The sequence below is a fragment of the Martes martes genome (genome assembly GCF_963455335.1).
Source record: "Martes martes genome assembly, chromosome: 5".
Classification (NCBI taxonomy): Eukaryota; Metazoa; Chordata; class Mammalia; order Carnivora; family Mustelidae; genus Martes; species Martes martes.
Window position 1 is genome coordinate 131,401,893 of NC_137892.1, and position 19,072 is coordinate 131,420,964.

The 19,072-nt window shown below is 36.5% G+C and overlaps 2 protein-coding genes across 6 annotated transcripts in view; one reads left to right on the top strand and one right to left on the bottom strand.

Annotated features, from left to right (window-relative positions):
• Positions 1-19,072, bottom strand: part of MRPS30 (mitochondrial ribosomal protein S30) — a 735,966-nt gene that overhangs the window by 373,142 nt on the left and 343,752 nt on the right. The window lies entirely within an intron of this gene.
• FGF10 (fibroblast growth factor 10) overlaps positions 1-19,072 on the top strand; it is a gene marked incomplete at both ends in the record, with an annotated part of 79,562 nt that overhangs the window by 58,161 nt on the left and 2,329 nt on the right. Inside the window, one exon of the mRNA XM_080804125.1 lies at positions 17,453-17,556. Within this exon, the coding sequence (XP_080660251.1) occupies positions 17,453-17,556 (104 nt within the window). The remainder of the gene's footprint in view (positions 1-17,452; positions 17,557-19,072) is intronic.

Genomic DNA, 19,072 nt, shown 5'->3' on the forward strand with positions numbered 1-19,072 from the left:
CTGTCTGAGAATGTATCTTCCAAATAAAGTAATTACATATTTTTTCTGCTTCTAATAAATTTGTCCAAAAAATTGTCTATTTAAAGACCTAGTGTGTCAATACTTTGCTTCAATTTAAAAGTCAAAAATACCTCTGACCTTCCAAGGTGATTACCCTACAGCATAGCCAGCTAGCAAGGGCAACTGAAGAAAGGAAACTATCAGGTTCCAATAAGTAGTACACTCCTCACTCTACAAGGATGCCAGTATTTTTGGAAGAGTTGAATGAAGGTGAAAGAAGGTAAAACATGAACACAATGGTGAGGCACAGGCATTTACCAGGATCGTGTGCACAGGCCTTGAAGTCTGGGAGTGGGAAGACAGCTAAGCAAATGTCTCTGAAGTGCTCTTTTCAGAAATCAAGTTTGTGTAACTGGACAAGACATGTGGCACAAGTCTGTGCAATTAGATCACAAGAGCCTCGTACCACAAACATAATTATTAGCAGCTGTTTTTGTTGAATGGCAGGTTAGAGAAACAATAAAAAGAGGAGTTGATGATGATGAACGCGGAAGGGCGTGAAATGATGGTACTCTTCTAGGAGCTTTTAAGTCTCCACATAAAGAAAAGACTCTGTCATCCTCTCTGAACTTAAAGTGTTGACTGAGAAAGCAAAGAGGGATGAGAAGGCTGTTTGTAGGTTAGAGGAATAAAGATAGGATCTCCCACCATGTCAGAAAGATGTTAAGCACTCAAGGTGAAAACATCCCTCAGGGTTTGAGAGTCAACAAGTAAATGTTTATATTTGGACATTTGCAGCAGACTTCATTGCCTTAACATCCTTGACCAAGTTTCTGAGGCAAAGGACATCCAGGGTGTGGACTGAGATACTAGGCTTTATGGTTAGGGGACTTTTTTTTTAAAGCTTTTCAAACACATTCTTATGACTGCACACTTACGTAAGGAGAGAGAATAAAGTGGTCCTTTTGTTGTGGTTGAAGCAAGTAGAATTTAGTAGGAAACGACTGGGCGAATAATTCTGCACTTAAGGTTGCAACTTCATTTTTTTACTTTCTCTTCTGATACCACGCAAGTCACAGTGGCTATTTTTATGTTTGGTAGGTGGCTTTACACAGTAAACATGAAATTTTTTTTTTAACTTTATTTATTTATTTGACAGAGAGAGAGACAGAGAGAGAGGGAACACAAGCAGGGGGAGTGGGAGAGGAAGAAGCAGGCTTCCCGCTGAGCAGGGAGCCAGATGTAGGGAGCCATCCCAGGACCCTGGGATCATGACTTGAGCCGAAAGAAGATGCTTAATGACTGAGCCACCCGGGCGCCCCAACATGTAATATTTTAAAAATATTTTCATAGGGTAGTATTTGGTAATCAGTCTCTTGAGGTAACAACTCATTACTTTTGAGTTGAATATATATATATATATTTTTTGAGTTGAATATATATATTTGAGTTGAAATATATATATTTTTGAGTTGAATATATATATATTAATATATATATAATATATATAATATATTATATATATATACACACAAGATGAATGTGAGGGACCAGTTTCTGGGTCCATTAGAGACCGTGGTGAGAATGGGAAGACAAACCAGGGCAGTGAAGGGGGGACACTCTGCATTCCTGTCTGCCCTGGAAGGTGAACATGAACTGGCTGTGGATTTTACCTGAGTACTCAGAGTTGCAATGGCACCCTCAAAATAAGAAGGAATCCCTGCCAATAGCTTTCCCTCCTTTCCTCTTTCCAGAGGAAAATAAGTTTGCCAAAGTTGAAACAGGTACTTTGCACATGAATTTATCCAGATAAATTAACTAATTTGTTCCATGATTATCTACTGGGCATCTGCTGTGGGCAAGGTGCTGATAGTACAGATGTGGCCCACAGGGAGAAACAGAAGAGTCCTGCTTTCAATAAACTTGGGACAAATGGAGACTCTTCCTACCTCTGGCTAACTTCACTCTCCTCATTCTTCACCATAGTTCTCACTTCTGCCAAATGATCCCAGATCAGAGTTTTGAAGGAATCTGAAATCTGCATACTGAACATTACTCCTTGATAAGAAAATTAGTCCAGTTCTTTTATCAATGCATCAAGAATTAAGTTCAGCTACAGAGTAGCGGTAACCAATCCATAAATAAAAGTTGCTTAATAGAGTTCCATTCCTGAGCCCCATTTCCATGCTACCATAGTTTAGTCAAGCTTTGTGAGCTTTTTCAGGGCATGTCTATTTTTATTTATTTGATTAATTTTCTTAGTGTTTACAATTGTATTTTAACTGGTCTGTTTGTATAAGACAGATGTGCATATTTCTATTCATCTATCTATCTAATAACACTGACCAAGAAATGTATACTGTATTATAGGTTCTGAATTTCTGGGTCTGTTTTGGTAAAATGTGGAGATTTTAAGTATATCTCCTTCTAAAATTAAATTATGACACTAGATTTGAAATCTCTTTGGATATCATTTGTAAAGCTTCTTATATGAAAACAAACAGGGTTTACTTTGAATCTTACCCAAGAATAATCTACACTGAAATATTTCAGTCTGTACTAAATTAAATTATATTACAGTCAGAGTTTTCTTTTGGTCATCTAGAATTAGTAGGAGAGGAGAAAACATTTACAATAGAAATTGAATAGTGTGAAACTACTTAATGTTACTTGTTCTTCATAGATGTTTCACTTAATTTACTAACCTTATTTGCTAAAAAGCCAACCACTTCACCTAGAATTGTATTTTGCCATTTTAATGGCAATCTGACAAATTATTTTCAAATTTCTAGCTTCCAGTTTTCCCTATGCCGTATCTATGCACCAAAATTTTAATCACCATAAATTATTAAAAATTATCTTATTTCAGTTGAATTTAATAATTATTTGACAATATGTATAAACTAGTCTGAACTGAGGAAGTCAATTCAAATTCTTTCTTAAAATTGATTATTGAATCAAATAATATTAATTGAGTCTTCTGGGGAAATGTTTTCAGATTTTGATAAATTAACATAAACGGAAACATTTCTTCAAAACGTAATATTGTGGTATTTTTTCTGGCATAACTGAGGTATGCTACAAAGAAGTTTAAGATCACTTTTCTTTGAGTATTATTTTCCCCCAAAATTTTTAAAGGTTTTAACAATTTCTTTACTTGAAAGAGTAAAGTGAAACATTTGCAGTTTGCATGGTTTGGATCAAGTCAGTTCAATCATTTTATTTCTCTCAGGGTTTCTCCTCTGTTAACTTTTAGGTTTTGGTTTTCTATTTATTTTTTTCTATAATCTGGATCCTAGAAATAATATATATTTAAGAACTCAAGTACATAGTAGCTGTAACCTATCTTCTAGTCTTAAACTTTCAGCGTGTTTTGATGAGAAAAGTTTACTAAGACTTACACGAAGAAGAGTATAAAATAACACCTGTATAAAATATACATATATATTTCTCTACTTAGTTGCCTCTCAGCATTTTTTTTTAAGTCCTCCAAAGTGTTCCTGTTGATCATCTGGGACCACCACCTACATATAATCTTTTATAAGCCATCCGTTTTTATTTTCAAACTTGGATCACACAGCTCATGTTTTCTCTTAAAAGATATGTACACTTTCTCAAGAGCATACTGTTTTATTTTCTTAAAAGATTTATTTATTTATTTGAGAGATAGGGAGAGAGAGAGCATGAGTGGGAGGGCAGAGGGAGAGAGAATTCCAAGCAGACTCTGTGCTGAGTGTGGAGCTCGATGCAGGACTCAATCTCCTGACCCTGAGATCCCAACCCAGGTGGAAACCAAGAGTTGGTTGCTCAACCCACTGCACCACCCAGATGCCCCAAGAGCATATTACTTAAACCAAACTAAGCACTGGTTTTTAAATAAGATGTGCTACTGAGATAACTCTTGGTCATCATTCACCATGGGGAAAAAGATATAATGTGCCAAAAATAATTCTTCTTGTCTCATATTTTCTTTGTAGATAGCTATTAACTCAACATATAATGAAAACAACAAAATATTTGTAAGGGTTTAAAAATCATACATAGCATTCCATTTCTCATGTATAATGACAAAGAACAATAAAGGATATGTACTGGGGCACTGGGTTCTAATATCAATCCTTAGTTGCATCTCACTAAAGAAGGAATAATATCCCCCCATCCTCTGCGATCCCACATGTAGCTAAGGTAACAGTATCTGTTCTTAGAACATCTCCTCTTCTCCCATGTTGCTTTTCTGATGTTGTCTATGCTAGAATGTCAGACTCTTACATGGAGTTTTAATCTTTGTTTTTATGCTTTCTCCAAATACCAATTTCAAGTACCAAGAAAACACTTTACATTAATTTCTATGAAAGCATTCCTTCCAATATGCTCTGCAAAATACTGGCGATGTCCTTTACTTCATGATCCGAATGAATGTGTGATGCTGTCTTGTATTTCCAGCCCAACAGATCTGTATTCTTTGCCAGCTGTGTGTTGTGGCAACGGCAGGGCAGTTCTATGGACTCTGGGGATACAGAATCACTTTAACCTTGGTGTATGGCCAAAAAGGGGAAATCTTCAGTCCAGAAGGCCATGAGCTTTCCATCTTGATTAAGCCCCTTTTCAGCAGAAGCCAGAATTCCTCATCGCCAATATCACAAGTCACAGAAATATATAGTTTCATATATGGTAAATTTTTTGGTTTGGCCAGTATATAAAAAACAGGCAAATTGTCTTTCCACACAGTTAGATAAAAATATATATACTAATAGTAGTATTTATATTTCTTAGCAATATAATTACCCACTATTTAAGTATCGATGGAAAAAATCTTTGAAAGAGTTAAGATAATAATTATAAATTATTTCATACCACATTGAAAGCTTAGAAAATTTACAATATATGTGTTCAAAGTGAGCCTGAGTTTGAATCCTAAAACTTGTTCTACATTAAGTATTTTAAACTACTTAGGGCTGTTCGTGCTTAGCGAATTTGTGAACTCTTCAATGCATCAAGTAAGACTTTTTCTTGCCAGAAACCCAACACCAAGATGTGTTCTACTGACCCACTTTATTCTTTTCATTGAATTGAGGAGAAAAGATAGTCTATATTATATGTAATTATATTAAGGAAATTCATAAAAACTTTAGTAAATGTGGTAGACATTTTATAGGAATGTCTTTAGGCTAAGTATCTGCACTGATATGGTGCTCATTTAATGAAATATGCCATGAAGTAATTTCTTCAACCCTTTCTGTTGGCTTTTAATTTTTTCTTCCTTTATAAATAAAACGCAGTTGTCAAGTCCAACTAGAATGAATTATTTCTGGGTAACGAACAAGATAAATTAGTCTATAAAACATTAAGTAGATATAAAATTTTTGCCTGGCTGCCAACAATTTGTAAATGTTTGTAGGAGCCTCATGGTGTAGTAGAAAGAACATGGACTATCTCAGTCCTAAGTAATCTTCTAGAGGTGCTTGGTAAGCTCCTCAATGGCCCTGGATCTCCTAGTGTCATCTACTACAGAAGAGAACCAGAGATGAACCAGACAACTGTTAGATTTTGCCAAGCTCTTCTCGGATTCTACAGTTTACTAAAACCTAAATTTTTCTTTTTCTCTCTCTTCTTTTTTAAGATTTTGTTTATTTATTTGACAGGCAGAGATCACAAGTAGGCAGAGAGGCAGGCAGAGAAAATGGGGAAGCAGGCTCACCGCGGAGCAGAGAGCGCGATGCGGGGCTCGATCTCAGGACCCTGGGATCATGACCTGAGTCGAAGGCAGAGGCTTTAACCCATTGAGCCACCCAGGTGCCCCCAAACCTAAATTTTTCTTAACCCTTATATGATCTAAACTTTTATCATTTAAAAAAAATGAGACCAGGTTTTCTTATTTAGTAATTTTGTTGATTTTTGAGGCTTTTAAGTCTGTGCTTTAAAGTAGACTGATTAGAAATTGAGATTGAATATAGAACACTTCTCAAAATAATCAATAATAACTTGGGGTTTTTTTGGGGGGGGGGTGAGGAAGTATTACAACTGACTTTCCTGCCCACACCTCCTTATCATGGTAGATCTAATTTAGAAACTCAGTGGAATTTTACTAGAACTAACACATTTCTTGTGCTATTTTGTATTCTCCATAGATTTTTTTCCAACAGCAAAAACATTGCAGTAATTGTCCCTTACTTTTGCACAGTTAGTATTTAACAGCCTTCCTATACGTAATGGCAGACTTTCCTTCTCTCCATGGCTCAAGTGAAGAGACACATGACTCAAGGCCACATGAGGATTCCGTCAGGTTTGTTTCCCCAAATGTGAAACGCAGGAGGCATAATAAGATAGGGCCAAAGTTGGGTGTGGCTAGGATGCCCTGGATAAGAAATGAGGATTTCTAATTTTCTAAACATTTTCCTGAAGAACTGATTTTACTTGAAAAATGGGGGAAGGAGGGAAAGGCAAAACTCTAAATAGCTTGATGACTTTATATAAAATATATTTTCTGGTCCAGAAATAAGTTGACTTTTTGGGAAGAAATATTTTCAGTATCTACTCTCAGCCTTACCCATGGCCTTCTTACCATTCAAATGAATTGTACTGGGCTTTTCTGACGTTATCTTCAGCCTCCTTTTCTAAACTCTTTTGTTTTATGCTATTTCCTACCATTTGTCCCATTGTAAAATGGGATCCAAAGTCAGTTATCCTGGGTCACAACAAATGACTCAAACATGTAAGCATTTTGTTGTTGTAAGCAGCTTGTTTGTTTTCCAATTGCTGCTGGTTGAGAATAACGGGTATGATTCCCATTTCTAGGGGTACAGAAGCTTTTCTAAGTCTTTACTTCATGCAAAGTTAGCCATACAATCTTTTCTCGCTTTGCAAGTTAGTTAAATTTATAACAACACTTACTGTGGACAATTCTCAAAAATTCCAAATAAATTCTTATCCTTACCAACATTAAACTATGTCTTGTCTTTGGGCATGCAACCCTGAACACACCTGATCTCATCTAATCTATGTCCCACTGTGAATATATCCTAAAAACAGAAGGTAACGTTTGAAAACATGGCACTATTAAAATGTTGATAACTGGGGCGCCTGGGTGGCTTAGTGGGTTAAGCCTCTGCCTTCGGCTCAGGTCGTGATCCCAGGGTCCAGGGATGGAGCCCCTACATCGGGCTCTCAGCTCAGTAGGGAACCTGCTTCCTCCTCTCTCTCTGCCTGCCTCTCTGCCTACTTGTGATCTCTCTCTGTCAAATAAATAAATATTTTTTTAAAAAGTTGATAACTAATTATTTCTTGAAATAATTCAATGAAATGGACAAAAGACAATCTAGGGAGAGGGAAAAAATAGAACTTGTCACATTTACTAAATCTATTTAGTAGAGAGACACATTAAATGACCATCTGCAAACATTTGTTCACTACTGATCAACATGGAAGACTCCAGCATCACATCTCATTTGCAATTAAAATGCAGTATGATATTAATCTTTAACACACTTTGACAATTAATTTACAACTGGGACTACTGTCCCTAAAATTGTGTTGTTAGCTTCTGATACTTTTCATGGTAGGTCACTGACAATGGTTAAATTACAATACTGGTCAATTAAATATAGCCTTAAATTGAGAAATGTTTTAGAATCTACCACTATAGGGGCGCCTGGGTGGCTCAGTGGGTTAAGCCTCTGCCTTCAGCTCAGGTCATGATCTCAGGGTCCTGGGATCGAGCCCCACATCGGGCTCTCTGCTCAGCAGGGAGCCTACTTCCCCCCCCCTTTCTCTCTGCCTGCTTCTCTACCTACTTGTGATCTCTGTCTGTCAAATAAATAAATAAAATCTTAAAAAAAAAAAAAAAGAATCTACCACTATATTCCTCAATAAGACCAAGCCAATGACTGCGTGTATCTTTGAAACACCAGTTGAAAATGTAAAAGGTCACTGATCTTTAGCAAATTGAGAAAAATACCTATCTTCTTATATAGAGATGGTAAGAATTTTCTGCTAACATAGGTCCTGTTTCTGTCTGCAATTCTAAATGAATGTCAAGGGTATCCGAAAGAATTATGGATGATGGAGAAACTAAATGTCTCTGTTGCATTATGGTGAAAGGGCATCTGAAGTCTAAAACAGTTCGAGGTGGGCCAAGATTAATGATTAGCCCACTGTGGTGTCCTCTTTTCAAAAGTGGTGAGATCATTCTAGAACAAGTATATGCATTGAACTCTGGGTGGAAAATACGGGATCAAGTGAATCCCTACTGATTTGTAGCAATTTCATGGCCATCAGTGTAACTTCAAAGGGGCCACATGGTCCCTCAATTTTTTAGAATGTTGACACCATTAGCCCTCTGAAAATGCATGTAAAATACTTAAGGGAGTAAATGAAGTCACTTAAGTTTCAACCAACATTTGCACACCCTTAGTGAGGGGAAGAAAACAAAGATTATGGTAATCTTATTGCAAATCCTTAAAAAAAAAAAAAAGGTCTATAGACAAAAATGAGGTGTATTTGTACACAAATTCCAAATCCACATAATTATAGTTAGGCAGATGCTGAGTCCCACACCTATCAAAAATACACAAAAGAAAAACCTAGCACTTCCTTTCCACATTCTTTTAAAATTTTTTCATTGATGTTAAGCTGCTGTCATTTTTTGTGTCTATTCCTGTTTGTGGATCTGCTTCTCTGCACGTTTCTGTCAATGCTTTTTCATATCAAAGGCTTTCTCTGTCTCTGAATCATAGTGTATAGAACACTGTGTGGTCTTTGGACCAGCAGAATCAGCATTTCCTGGGAAATGGTAGAAATTCAAATTCTTTAGCCCCACCCCAGGTCTACTAAATCAAAAATCTCAACAATCTGTATTTAAGCAAACTTTCCAGATGATTGTAATGCAGGCTCAAGTTCGAGAACCACTGGTATGAAAAACTGGCTAACACCCCACCACCATCCTGATTCAGCAGACAGTAAATACCTATTGAATACCCACTGCTCCAGATTCTATGCAATCCTGTGAGCTGTAGGCAATTAGCCCCAATTTGCAAATAAGGAAACCAAGATTCAGGAATTATAAATGACCGATTCAAGGTCATACAGCTGGATAAGTAACAAAGCTGACATGTTAAGCTAAGTTCTTCTGCTCTTTTAGAGATATTTCCTTCCTGTTGACACCTAAACCTCTCCATTAATTTTGTCGCATAAAATATGACTTTGATGTTCCCTTTAAAAATTGGTGTGTACATATGTGTCTGTGAAGTTATTAGCTACCCTGTGTGTGTGTGTGTGTGTGTGTGCGCGTGCGCACGCGTGCATGCACAACTATGAGTGAGAGACAGACAGTGGAGGGCAGTGTGGAGAGAAATGGGAAAATAAGTAGATAATACAAAAAATAAAACTAGTGTAACAAATGTTGCTGTCCAGTCACTCTCAATATAGAGCAATTAGATATATTTTGACATTCTTTCAAGACAGTTAACTTAAAGTCTAGATGCACTTTTTGAAATTGCACTTTTTGCACTTTTTGAAATTGTTGAAAGTCAAGGAAATATGTAATCCCGAACAGGTCTTCTTAACTTAGAGATACTAACATATTTGTTACCCCTGAGCTATGTGTTCTTCTTTCCCAGTCAGTCTTCAAAAACCCATTCTCCTCTTCCTTTTTGCATTCACCACTCATGGACTATTTTGCTGGGCACATGCTAACTATCAATTTGGTGAGAGTTTTCTACTCCATAATCTCTGTGAAATTATTTGAGCTCATGTAACTATCCAGCAATCAAATAGCACCAGGTGCTGGTTAAAGGTGATAAGACAAACCACTGTAGGAAGGGAGAGAAACTACAATATTAATTGAAATCAACTCCAACTAAGACAAAGGTGATAGAGGTTTTTAAGGGAGAACAGAGAGGGATTACAGGAAAGTGGAGAAGGTGATTAAAAAAGAGAGAGAGAGAGAGAGATGAGAGACTGTAGAAGTGAAATTTACAGAAGGGAGTAGGCAGGGAATTACTGAAAATGGTTTGGGAAGGTGGGTTGGGACAATGCATGATTTGTAAATGGACATCATTGCATTTTCTTAAGACTCAGCATGGGACCTGAGGTCACCTTTAGGGACATAGCCTAGTGCAGGTGGAAGACAAGCTTACGTTTGGTCAAGACTCTGAGCATAGTATTCAGGAAGATCCTTTGTGATGTGTGAGAGTTCAGCAGTTCACATAATGTGTTGATGCCTCAATTAATTTAACTCTGTTTCACATTAAAGAAAAACGAAAGCATTATTTGAAATATTCTTAATTATCATGATAAAAATTATTTAGAAAACTGTTATGTATTTTTTCTGGACATGACCTTATAAACCTAGAATCTATTGGACTTAGATGTAAAGTAGACCTAGATGTAAAGTAGCATTTCATTGTCAAAAACCATGAGTGGAATCAGGTTTTCAACAAATTCAAGGGTTATCAGTGAACTACCAGCTGAAATAATAATTGCTGTGTAGTTTTTTCCACACCAGTATTTATGAAGCAAAAGTATACCCCATTAGATCATTTGCAAATTATCACAATTTTTACAACATAGGAAAATTATTACATGTTTTATCATAGATATAAAAGATAAAACTAATGTAGCTTGTTCTCAACATAAACCTAAATATTTTTGTTTCCCCAGAATTCTGCACCATATTTGTGTAGAATGTCACTCTCTGGAATGTAATGGAGTATCAAAAAGAGATCCTAGGATTTCTACACAAAACCTCATATTCTGTACTCAGAAAAAAACACCGCCAAGTTTTGCCCATAATTTTAACTCAATTCTAATCAGATTTCATATTAAATGATCAGTTTGTTTTAATGGACGTACTCAGAAGCTCTTTAGAGCATTCTCCTTTCATACCAGAGAAAGTCATTAGAGATAATGTTGAAGTCCATTAGTCATCAAGAAAAGCATTACATTATCAGTAATCTCCATAAATGGACAAAGAAGTGAATGAACTTGGAGATGAAGGTGTCAAATTATTATTTAAATAAATAACATCTAAGGAGCTGTAAAATTTTAGCACCTAGAAAATTAATCTATATTGACATTAATCGCTTTGTGTTAACTAATCAGTATGCTTCTCTAAAATACTTTTGAAATCTACAAATCAAATGTTTGCTAAAATATGGAGAAGTATTCAAAATAGATAAAATGTTCCTTATCATTGCCTTTTTTATTTTGCTATACTCAGCTTTATTCAGCAAAAGCCTGATTTAGTGGAAAGAGAATGGGCCTTAGATCTAAATACCGAATCTATCATACCCTAGGTGAATGTATGTTCATCAACTTATTAATTTCTCCAAGGTCCAATTTCAACATGTGTAGAACAGAATGCTTACCGGATATATTTTGTGAGACTCAGGTATGAATATTAAAGTATATGACACATGATAGTCACTCTGTATCATCCTTGATTTTTGTGCTATTACTGTCTTTAAATTCAACTTACCCCAAATAGTGCTTTCCTTAACCAAGAATGTTGTCTTAAGACCTCACACTCTAGATAGCCTTTCTGATCCATGTTTGAGAACTCTTTCTCACAATTTTAATGATAGTTGAAGAGACATACATATATTATTTAGAAAATTTAAAGTAGTTTCAGATTTGTAATAACTGCTTATAAACAACAAATATTTATTTTTTGTAATGCAATGACTTTTCCTTTAAAGTATACTCATTTGGGCGTTTCCTTTTACTTTCATATTCATTTTATTTGGATGTAGACTTATTACCTCAAAGTTTTACAAATTTGACAACACTATCAAAAGAAAAAAAAAGTCTGGAGGTGCTTGTTTGGCTCAGTTGGTTAAGCTTCTGCCTTCAGCTCAAGTTGTGATCCTGGCGTCCTAGCATCGAGCCCCACGTCGGGCTCCCTGCTTAGCTGGGAGTCTGCTTCTCCCTGTCCCTCTGCCCCTCTGCCTGATTGTGCTGTCTCTGTCTTTCTCTCTCTCTCTCAAATAAATAAAATAAAAATCTTTCTAAAAAATTTTTTAAAAAGAAGAAAAATTCTGTATTTAATGAATACTGAGTGTTCTTTTACTCAGCCAGTTGCTGGAATAATCACTCATTGATTCATTCAATAAAATAATTCATTCAATAAAAATATATTGAGCACATATTATGAACTATGTATATATACCCTGTTCTAATAAACAGAAGAAGAAGATGACCACTGCAATTGCTGTGGCTCTTTGAGAAAGATACACACTTACAAAGGTATGATCTATGATGATTCTCAAGACGACATTTGGAGCCATTAAGCCCCACACTCCAGAGTATGGCTACAAAATCTCTGAGGTGTATAGCGTAAATGTGAGAACACCTCTGGGGAGTTCCATAGGCTTTTTTATATCAGGATATAATATAATCTATGTGGGACACTTGAAAACAACTCATGAGAAAGAGATTTAGTTCAGAGAAGTTAGGATTTGTGTATTACATTATACTAATTATAATATATTTCAGCACATTAACTAAAACTATCAAACTACATAGCATTATAACTCTGAGTAAAATATTTAGAACAAAATAATAGGACTGATTCTGAATTCATGAGGCTCTGACATTTCTTGATCTGCTTCCAAGTTTCACAACAGTTTCTGAAAAGTACATTCCTCACGCAGGACAGCACTACCACTACTCAATGAAGTACAATCTACACTTTTACTGAGTGGTCCCCATGAAGAATGATTGGTATGGGGAGCCAACCATAGCTCAAATAAACACTGAATTCTTTTCCCTCCCCCATGCCTATCTTTCTTTACTCCTTCATTTTTCTCTGTAAAGACTATTCCTCCCAACTTTTAAATTCTCACCTACTAAAATCCTACCCCTGGAAGGTTCACCTCAAACATCAACCATCTTCTTCAGGACAACAACTTTACTATTTAAAACCAAGACAATGTATTTCCTCTCTCATGTACCTCTCAGAATATTTTCTTTGTATTGTAATTACTTTAATTATATGTGTCCTTTTTCTACCCAGTTTTAAAACTTCTTGAAGGTAAGGACTGCGTCTTGTTTGTCTGTATCCTCCACAGTAAGAGTTAACAAAAATCCTACATGTTGGTGTTTAATACATTATTTAATTTACTCAAAGAATCTCTAGGATTTCTTTATATATTCATATTTTATTCATTTAGGAGAGGATGATGGGATTTTGCATTTGTTTTTTACATCTAGCTTTCTCCTGTCTATAACCATTTTATCCAAGTTTTCCTTGCCTTTTACTTTCTCCATGAAAAAAATGTTTCAGGAGAAAGTTAATCACATTGGCCAATAATCTGTTTATTCTAAAAGCCCAAAGAGAGAAGTAGTCTTGGTCCAGCATGATTGCCAGGGAGAAAATGGGTCAGATACTTCTCTTCTGGAGAATGATGAGAAGCATAAACTGGGAAAGAAACTTATGAATGGCCCTCCTCAGATTAACTACTCAATGATTCATCAAAATATAACTCATGCCTTGGCAAGCTAAAAGAAAAAATGATTTATGTGAAAATTGTGACTTCTAGGTTATTTCCATTTGCATTTCATCAGTTTGCAAAATCCTCCCCATTACTATGGTGATGATACATTCTTTTTTTTTTTAAACGTTTATTTATTTGACAGAGAGAGACAGAGATCACAAGTAGGCAGAAAGACAGGCAGAGAGAAAGGGGGATGCAGGCTCCCTGCTGAGCAGAGAGCCTGATGCGGGGCTCAATCCCAGGACCCTGGGATCATGACTGAGCTGAAGGCAGAGGCTTAACCCACTGAGCCACCCAGATGCTCCTGATGATGCATTCTTAACGTAGAATGTGCCATTAACAGGAGCTGATTTATGCCACATCACTTGTAATGTTGATAATCAAACTTTATTATTGAGGATTTCAAATATAATTGAAAATAAACTTTATAGTTTGCTATTATTTACTTAAATAAATTTGCCAAATATTGGATCTTCCTAGTATGTTTTTTAAAGTTATATATTTTTAGATAAAATACTTCCTATATGCCAAAATTCTTAGCATTCGTACAAGATGGTTGATACCTTGAGTCTTACGTAACTCCCTAACCTCACTTCTTGTGACTTCCTGCCTTTTCCCCTGTTCTCTAGTTGGTAAGTCAAACATGATTTTTCTGAAAATACCGCACTGTTTCACCTTAATGTCCTCCCACCTTAATGTCTTCCCACCTTTCTCACCTGGATGCTTCTTATTCAACCTTCAAAACCCAATTCAAGTCTCATCTCCAAATAGTAAGTCTGCCTTGGAGCCCCAGCCAATATGATGAACTACATTTATTTTTGCCCCTTGTGTCTTCTGTCTTAGCTCTTACTATCACTTAATATGTTCTATCATAATTCTCTGCATATTTGTCTTTTACTTCCAATACAGCATAGATTTTGCTGAAGGAAAGCCATAACTTGCTTGGCTTTATGTTCCCATTTCCTAAAAGAGTGCCGTTCTCCACATAGGTCTTCCTATGTTTTTTAACTGTCCAAAAGCTCTCAAACAGATTTAGATTACCACCTGGCATACTCATCTTTCAAGAGACATCAAAACTGATGTGGTTAAAACTTTATGTAAGTAATAGAATTTCACTACAAGAATATGTCTTCAAGTTTAGAAAATATCTGACTTATATGGATGAGAAATACAATTTTTCCCTTCTATTAATGATATAATTTTCAGGTGTTAGTTTCTTCAAGTAATAAAACAATACTTTATAACTTTTTAGATAATTATAGATTCACAAAAATGGTAAGAAACACAGAGAAATCTGTATATCTTTCACTTATTTTCCCCTAGGAGGTCTTCCTTCAATTGGCATTTAATTTTGCATCAAAATATACAAATATAGAATGCTAAGGCATTAGCCCAACAACCATCAAGTAAAATTCTGGTTCTCTTTTTCAAAAATACTTTCATAAGCAAACTTGATCATCCTTACCAGAGAACAGAGAACACTGGAGAGATTCTTTATTTAAAAAAATTGACAAGGCCTCTACACTTGAGCCCCTCAGAAAGTTACTTTCACATTAACAGATGTTTATCATAAAGACAGTCCTTGTTCATTACCACAAAATTATCAGATTATACTTTACTGACATACCCAAAAAATTCTTTTCAGAATTTGAAAAAATCTTAAATTATCTAGGTCTTCCCACTTTCTATTTTGAAGCATAGTGAACTTTTTCACACTAGTCTTAACTGGTTGCAGAGTGGGAAGATGGTTAATTGATGGATGAATTCTTTGAATACTGAGTTCCCAATCTGTGCAAAGCAGAAAAACCCAGGGGTTTCCAAACTAAATATGATAAATCATGTGCGGCGCACTCTCAAAAATGATTGGTCAAGGACTGAGGAACATTTGTAACACGTTCTTCCTTTTGTCACCTTCAAAAATCCTGCTTTAATCTTTGCTAAAACCATCCTTCAATCTTTTCATCCTAACAATTTTTGGTCACAAAAGCATACATAGGGAAGAGCTAGCAATTTCCTGACAGTGCTTTTTTCTTAGGCAAAGTAAATACCGGCCTAAATATTTTGCCCAAGATTTCAACCTCTTGCCTTGCTCTGTGTCTTCTCTCTGTGACATAAAGTATGTTAGATTCCTTTCCCTGATACTTAGACATTTTCCTCTGTGGCGTGCCTATTAAAGACTGTTATCTCGATGCGTCATTTTGTCAGATGGTTTTCCAACAGGATTCCCTTGGGAGAATGGGAAGGAGTGGGGAGATGTGATAGAGAGACAAACAGACATGGAGGGCAAAACAGTCTGAAAGCCAGAAGCTCAGGTGTTGGATCCATCATTACTGGCCTCTGTCACTTTATTTTTTATTTTTTTAAAAGATTTTATTTATTTATATGACAGACAAAGATCACAAGTAGGCAGAGAGGCAGGCAAATAGAGTGGGGGGGAGGGGAGCAGCCTCCTTGCCGAGCAGAGAGCCCGATGTGAGGCTCAATTCCATAACCCTGGGATCATGACCTGAGCCGAAGGCAGACGCTTTAACCCACTGAGCCACCCAGGCACCCCGGCCTCTGTCACTTTAACATCTTATGTGTGAATTAGATAATCTCATGTCCTGTTTTTCATCTGTAATTAAGAAGAGCAATGCCTTCTTAGAGGACTGTTGTGAAAATTAAATAAACTACAATAAAGTATTTTTTTTAAAGATTTTATTTATTTATTTGACAGGCAGAGATCACAAGTAGGCAGACAGGCCGGCAGAGAGGGGGGGGGGGGAAGCAGGCTCCCTGCTGAGCAGAAAGCCCCATGCAGGGCTGGATCCCAGGACCCTGGGACCATGACCCGAGCCGAGGCAGAGGCTTTAACCCACTGAGCCACCCAGGCGCCCCCAAGAAAGTATTTTTAAAAATGCAAATAAACAGATGTATTTGTTTGTACCTTAAAGGTAAAATATCGAATGCTTTCCCTATAGCTATCTACAGACCTTTCAGAGAAAATTGCCTTTAGACGCACCAACCAAAACATGTGTATTAGGGAAAAAAGTTCTCTTGTCTATCAGTTACAAATTCCCTCAGTTTTCCATTCTTTCTAGGGGGAAAAAAAATCCTTTGTAAATGCTGATGGATACTGGATATTCTCCCAACCCAGAGTAGTGATTTTGTTATTTTAAAGACAATGTGGATGTTGGGATTAGTCTTTCTGTATCACAGAATGTCAACACATTTTCCAAAACTGAATTTATCAGTTAAATGTAGCCAAGAGATTTAGTTTATCTAAGTGTCCTACAAAGCAGAAATAGTTTACCACTGTTTTTACAGATTGAGGCAAATCTGACATATTATTGACATATGCTATGGATTTAATTTAATACCATAGTACAGATGTGTGCTCTGATAAGTTTTTGTGAAATCTAGGCTCAGATAGAGTTGTTTCAATATTTATGGGGTTGAAAATGCAGAGTTAGCAAAGGAAGCATTTTAATTAAAACAATATTTTTCCTTATATGCTCAGAGTAAAATATAAGGGAATTCTTTTAAAGACTTATTACTTGTTTCAATATAGTTGTTGGGTTTTTAGGCACACCAAAAGAGATTTGGGTTTCTTTCCAATTTTTAATTTAAAAAAAATTTTTTTAAGATTTATTTATTTGAAAGAGAGAGAGAAAAAAAAAAAAAAACGCATGGGGGAGGAGGGAAGGGGCAGAGGGAGAAGAGAAAGAGAATCTCAAGCAGACTCCCTACTGAGTACAGAGCCTGAAACAGGGCTCGATCGCACCACCCTGAGATCATGACCTGAGTGGAAATCAAGAGTCGTTTGCTTATTTGACTGAGCCATTCTGGTGCCCCCAGTTTTTTAAATCTACTAATTTTAGAACTATCAGAAATTAAAACTCAATAGTTCTGAATTTTTCTTTCACCTAAATGTATGTGACCCCTTAAGTTTATCTTTTTTTTTTTTTAATTGTATGTTTTAGGTATCCTAGAGATAACTTCAGTGGAAATCGGAGTTGTTGCCGTCAAAGCCATTAACAGCAACTATTATTTAGCCATGAACAAGAAGGGGAAACTCTATGGCTCAGTAAGTATTCTGCTTTAGTTTTCCAAGTCCACTGCCGTAAATCATTACCACAGTTTTGGAATGTTTCCCTCAGACATTGAAGAGCTTTGTTATCATTCTATTGCTAGTGAATAGAGCCACGGCAGGCTGGTCACCAGAGTTTCGAGGGCTGGCAAAGCAGCTCTTGCAACTCTGTAATTTCCTCTGTTGTTCACCCATCAGTCTACCACACAGGCTGTTGCTGGCATTCGTCAGTCAATGCTCTGAACTGTTAATGGGTCAGACTCTCACGGAAGCATCTGGTCAGATTGGCACGGGTGCTACAGACAACTTGGAGAATCATTGAAAACAAAGATCTTAAGTTGAGTAGGAAACCATACACTGTGTGTGTTTTAAAGCTGAAGATAAAACAGGGGCTTGGTATTTTGTATTCTGCTAAAACATGAGATGGGGAGACAGATTAAGAAATTCCCTATTTGCGTGCCTTCAATCAACTCCGTAATTTTATTTACCTAGACAGTAGCCATTAATTCACTGATGTAGCTGGTATCCAGCCCATGATTAGGGTACATACACCTCTGTGTTTCATAGCAAGTATTAAGGAATATCACTTCAAAATGTGTAAGTAACCTTATTTTGTTGATTAGCATAAGAACAATTGCACTGCCTACCCAGAGCCAGTGGCTCCCAAACTCGATCACAATCAATGGGAAGATTAAAACACACTTCTAGATTTTTTGATATATTAAAGCTGTCCCAAGATCTAAGAATTTGCATTTCTTTTTTTCTTTTTTTTAAAGATTTGATTTATTTATTTGACAGACAGAGAGATCACAAGTAAGCAGAAAACCAGGCAGAGAGAGAGAGAGAGAGAGGGGGTAAGCAGGCTGCCCGCTGAGCAGAGAGCCCGATATGGGGCTTGATCCAAGGACCCTGAGATCAAGACCTGAGCCAAAGGCAGAGGCTTAACCCACTGAGCCACCCAGGTGCCCCAGAACTTGCATTTCTAACAAGGTTCCAGGTGTTCCTGATGCAGCACTTTGATAACCCAACTTAAGGACCACTGGTCTGTTTATAGAATAGTCTTGTATTTCACTTGGTCCACTCATAACTGGGGAGTTAGGCACACACACTGCGGGCCAGTCCCTTTCTCTAGGGTAACTGCCTTTTGCATGGCAGGACGAGGGAGGTGGTTAAAGGAATTAAAGATTTGTCCATTATGTGCAATTCTGCTCCTGAGCCTAGAAGAGTCATGGGCCGTTTTAAAAAGTGGTACCATTTAGGGGTTCACAGCATAATCACTTTTGAGGCATTTATTATTTATTTTCTTGAATGAATATGACTGAGCCCCTTCTTAATCTAACTATTATAAGAATCACTGGGGAAGGACCAGGTTTATGCTCTTTGCAGAGATACTAAAACACTAAGTCAAAACTAAAGCTTTACAGTAAAGCCAGATCACACGAATTTAGATTGAGAGAAAAAAAAAAGGTGAACAATTTAAATTGCAATAAAAAATTGAAATAACTTTCAGTTG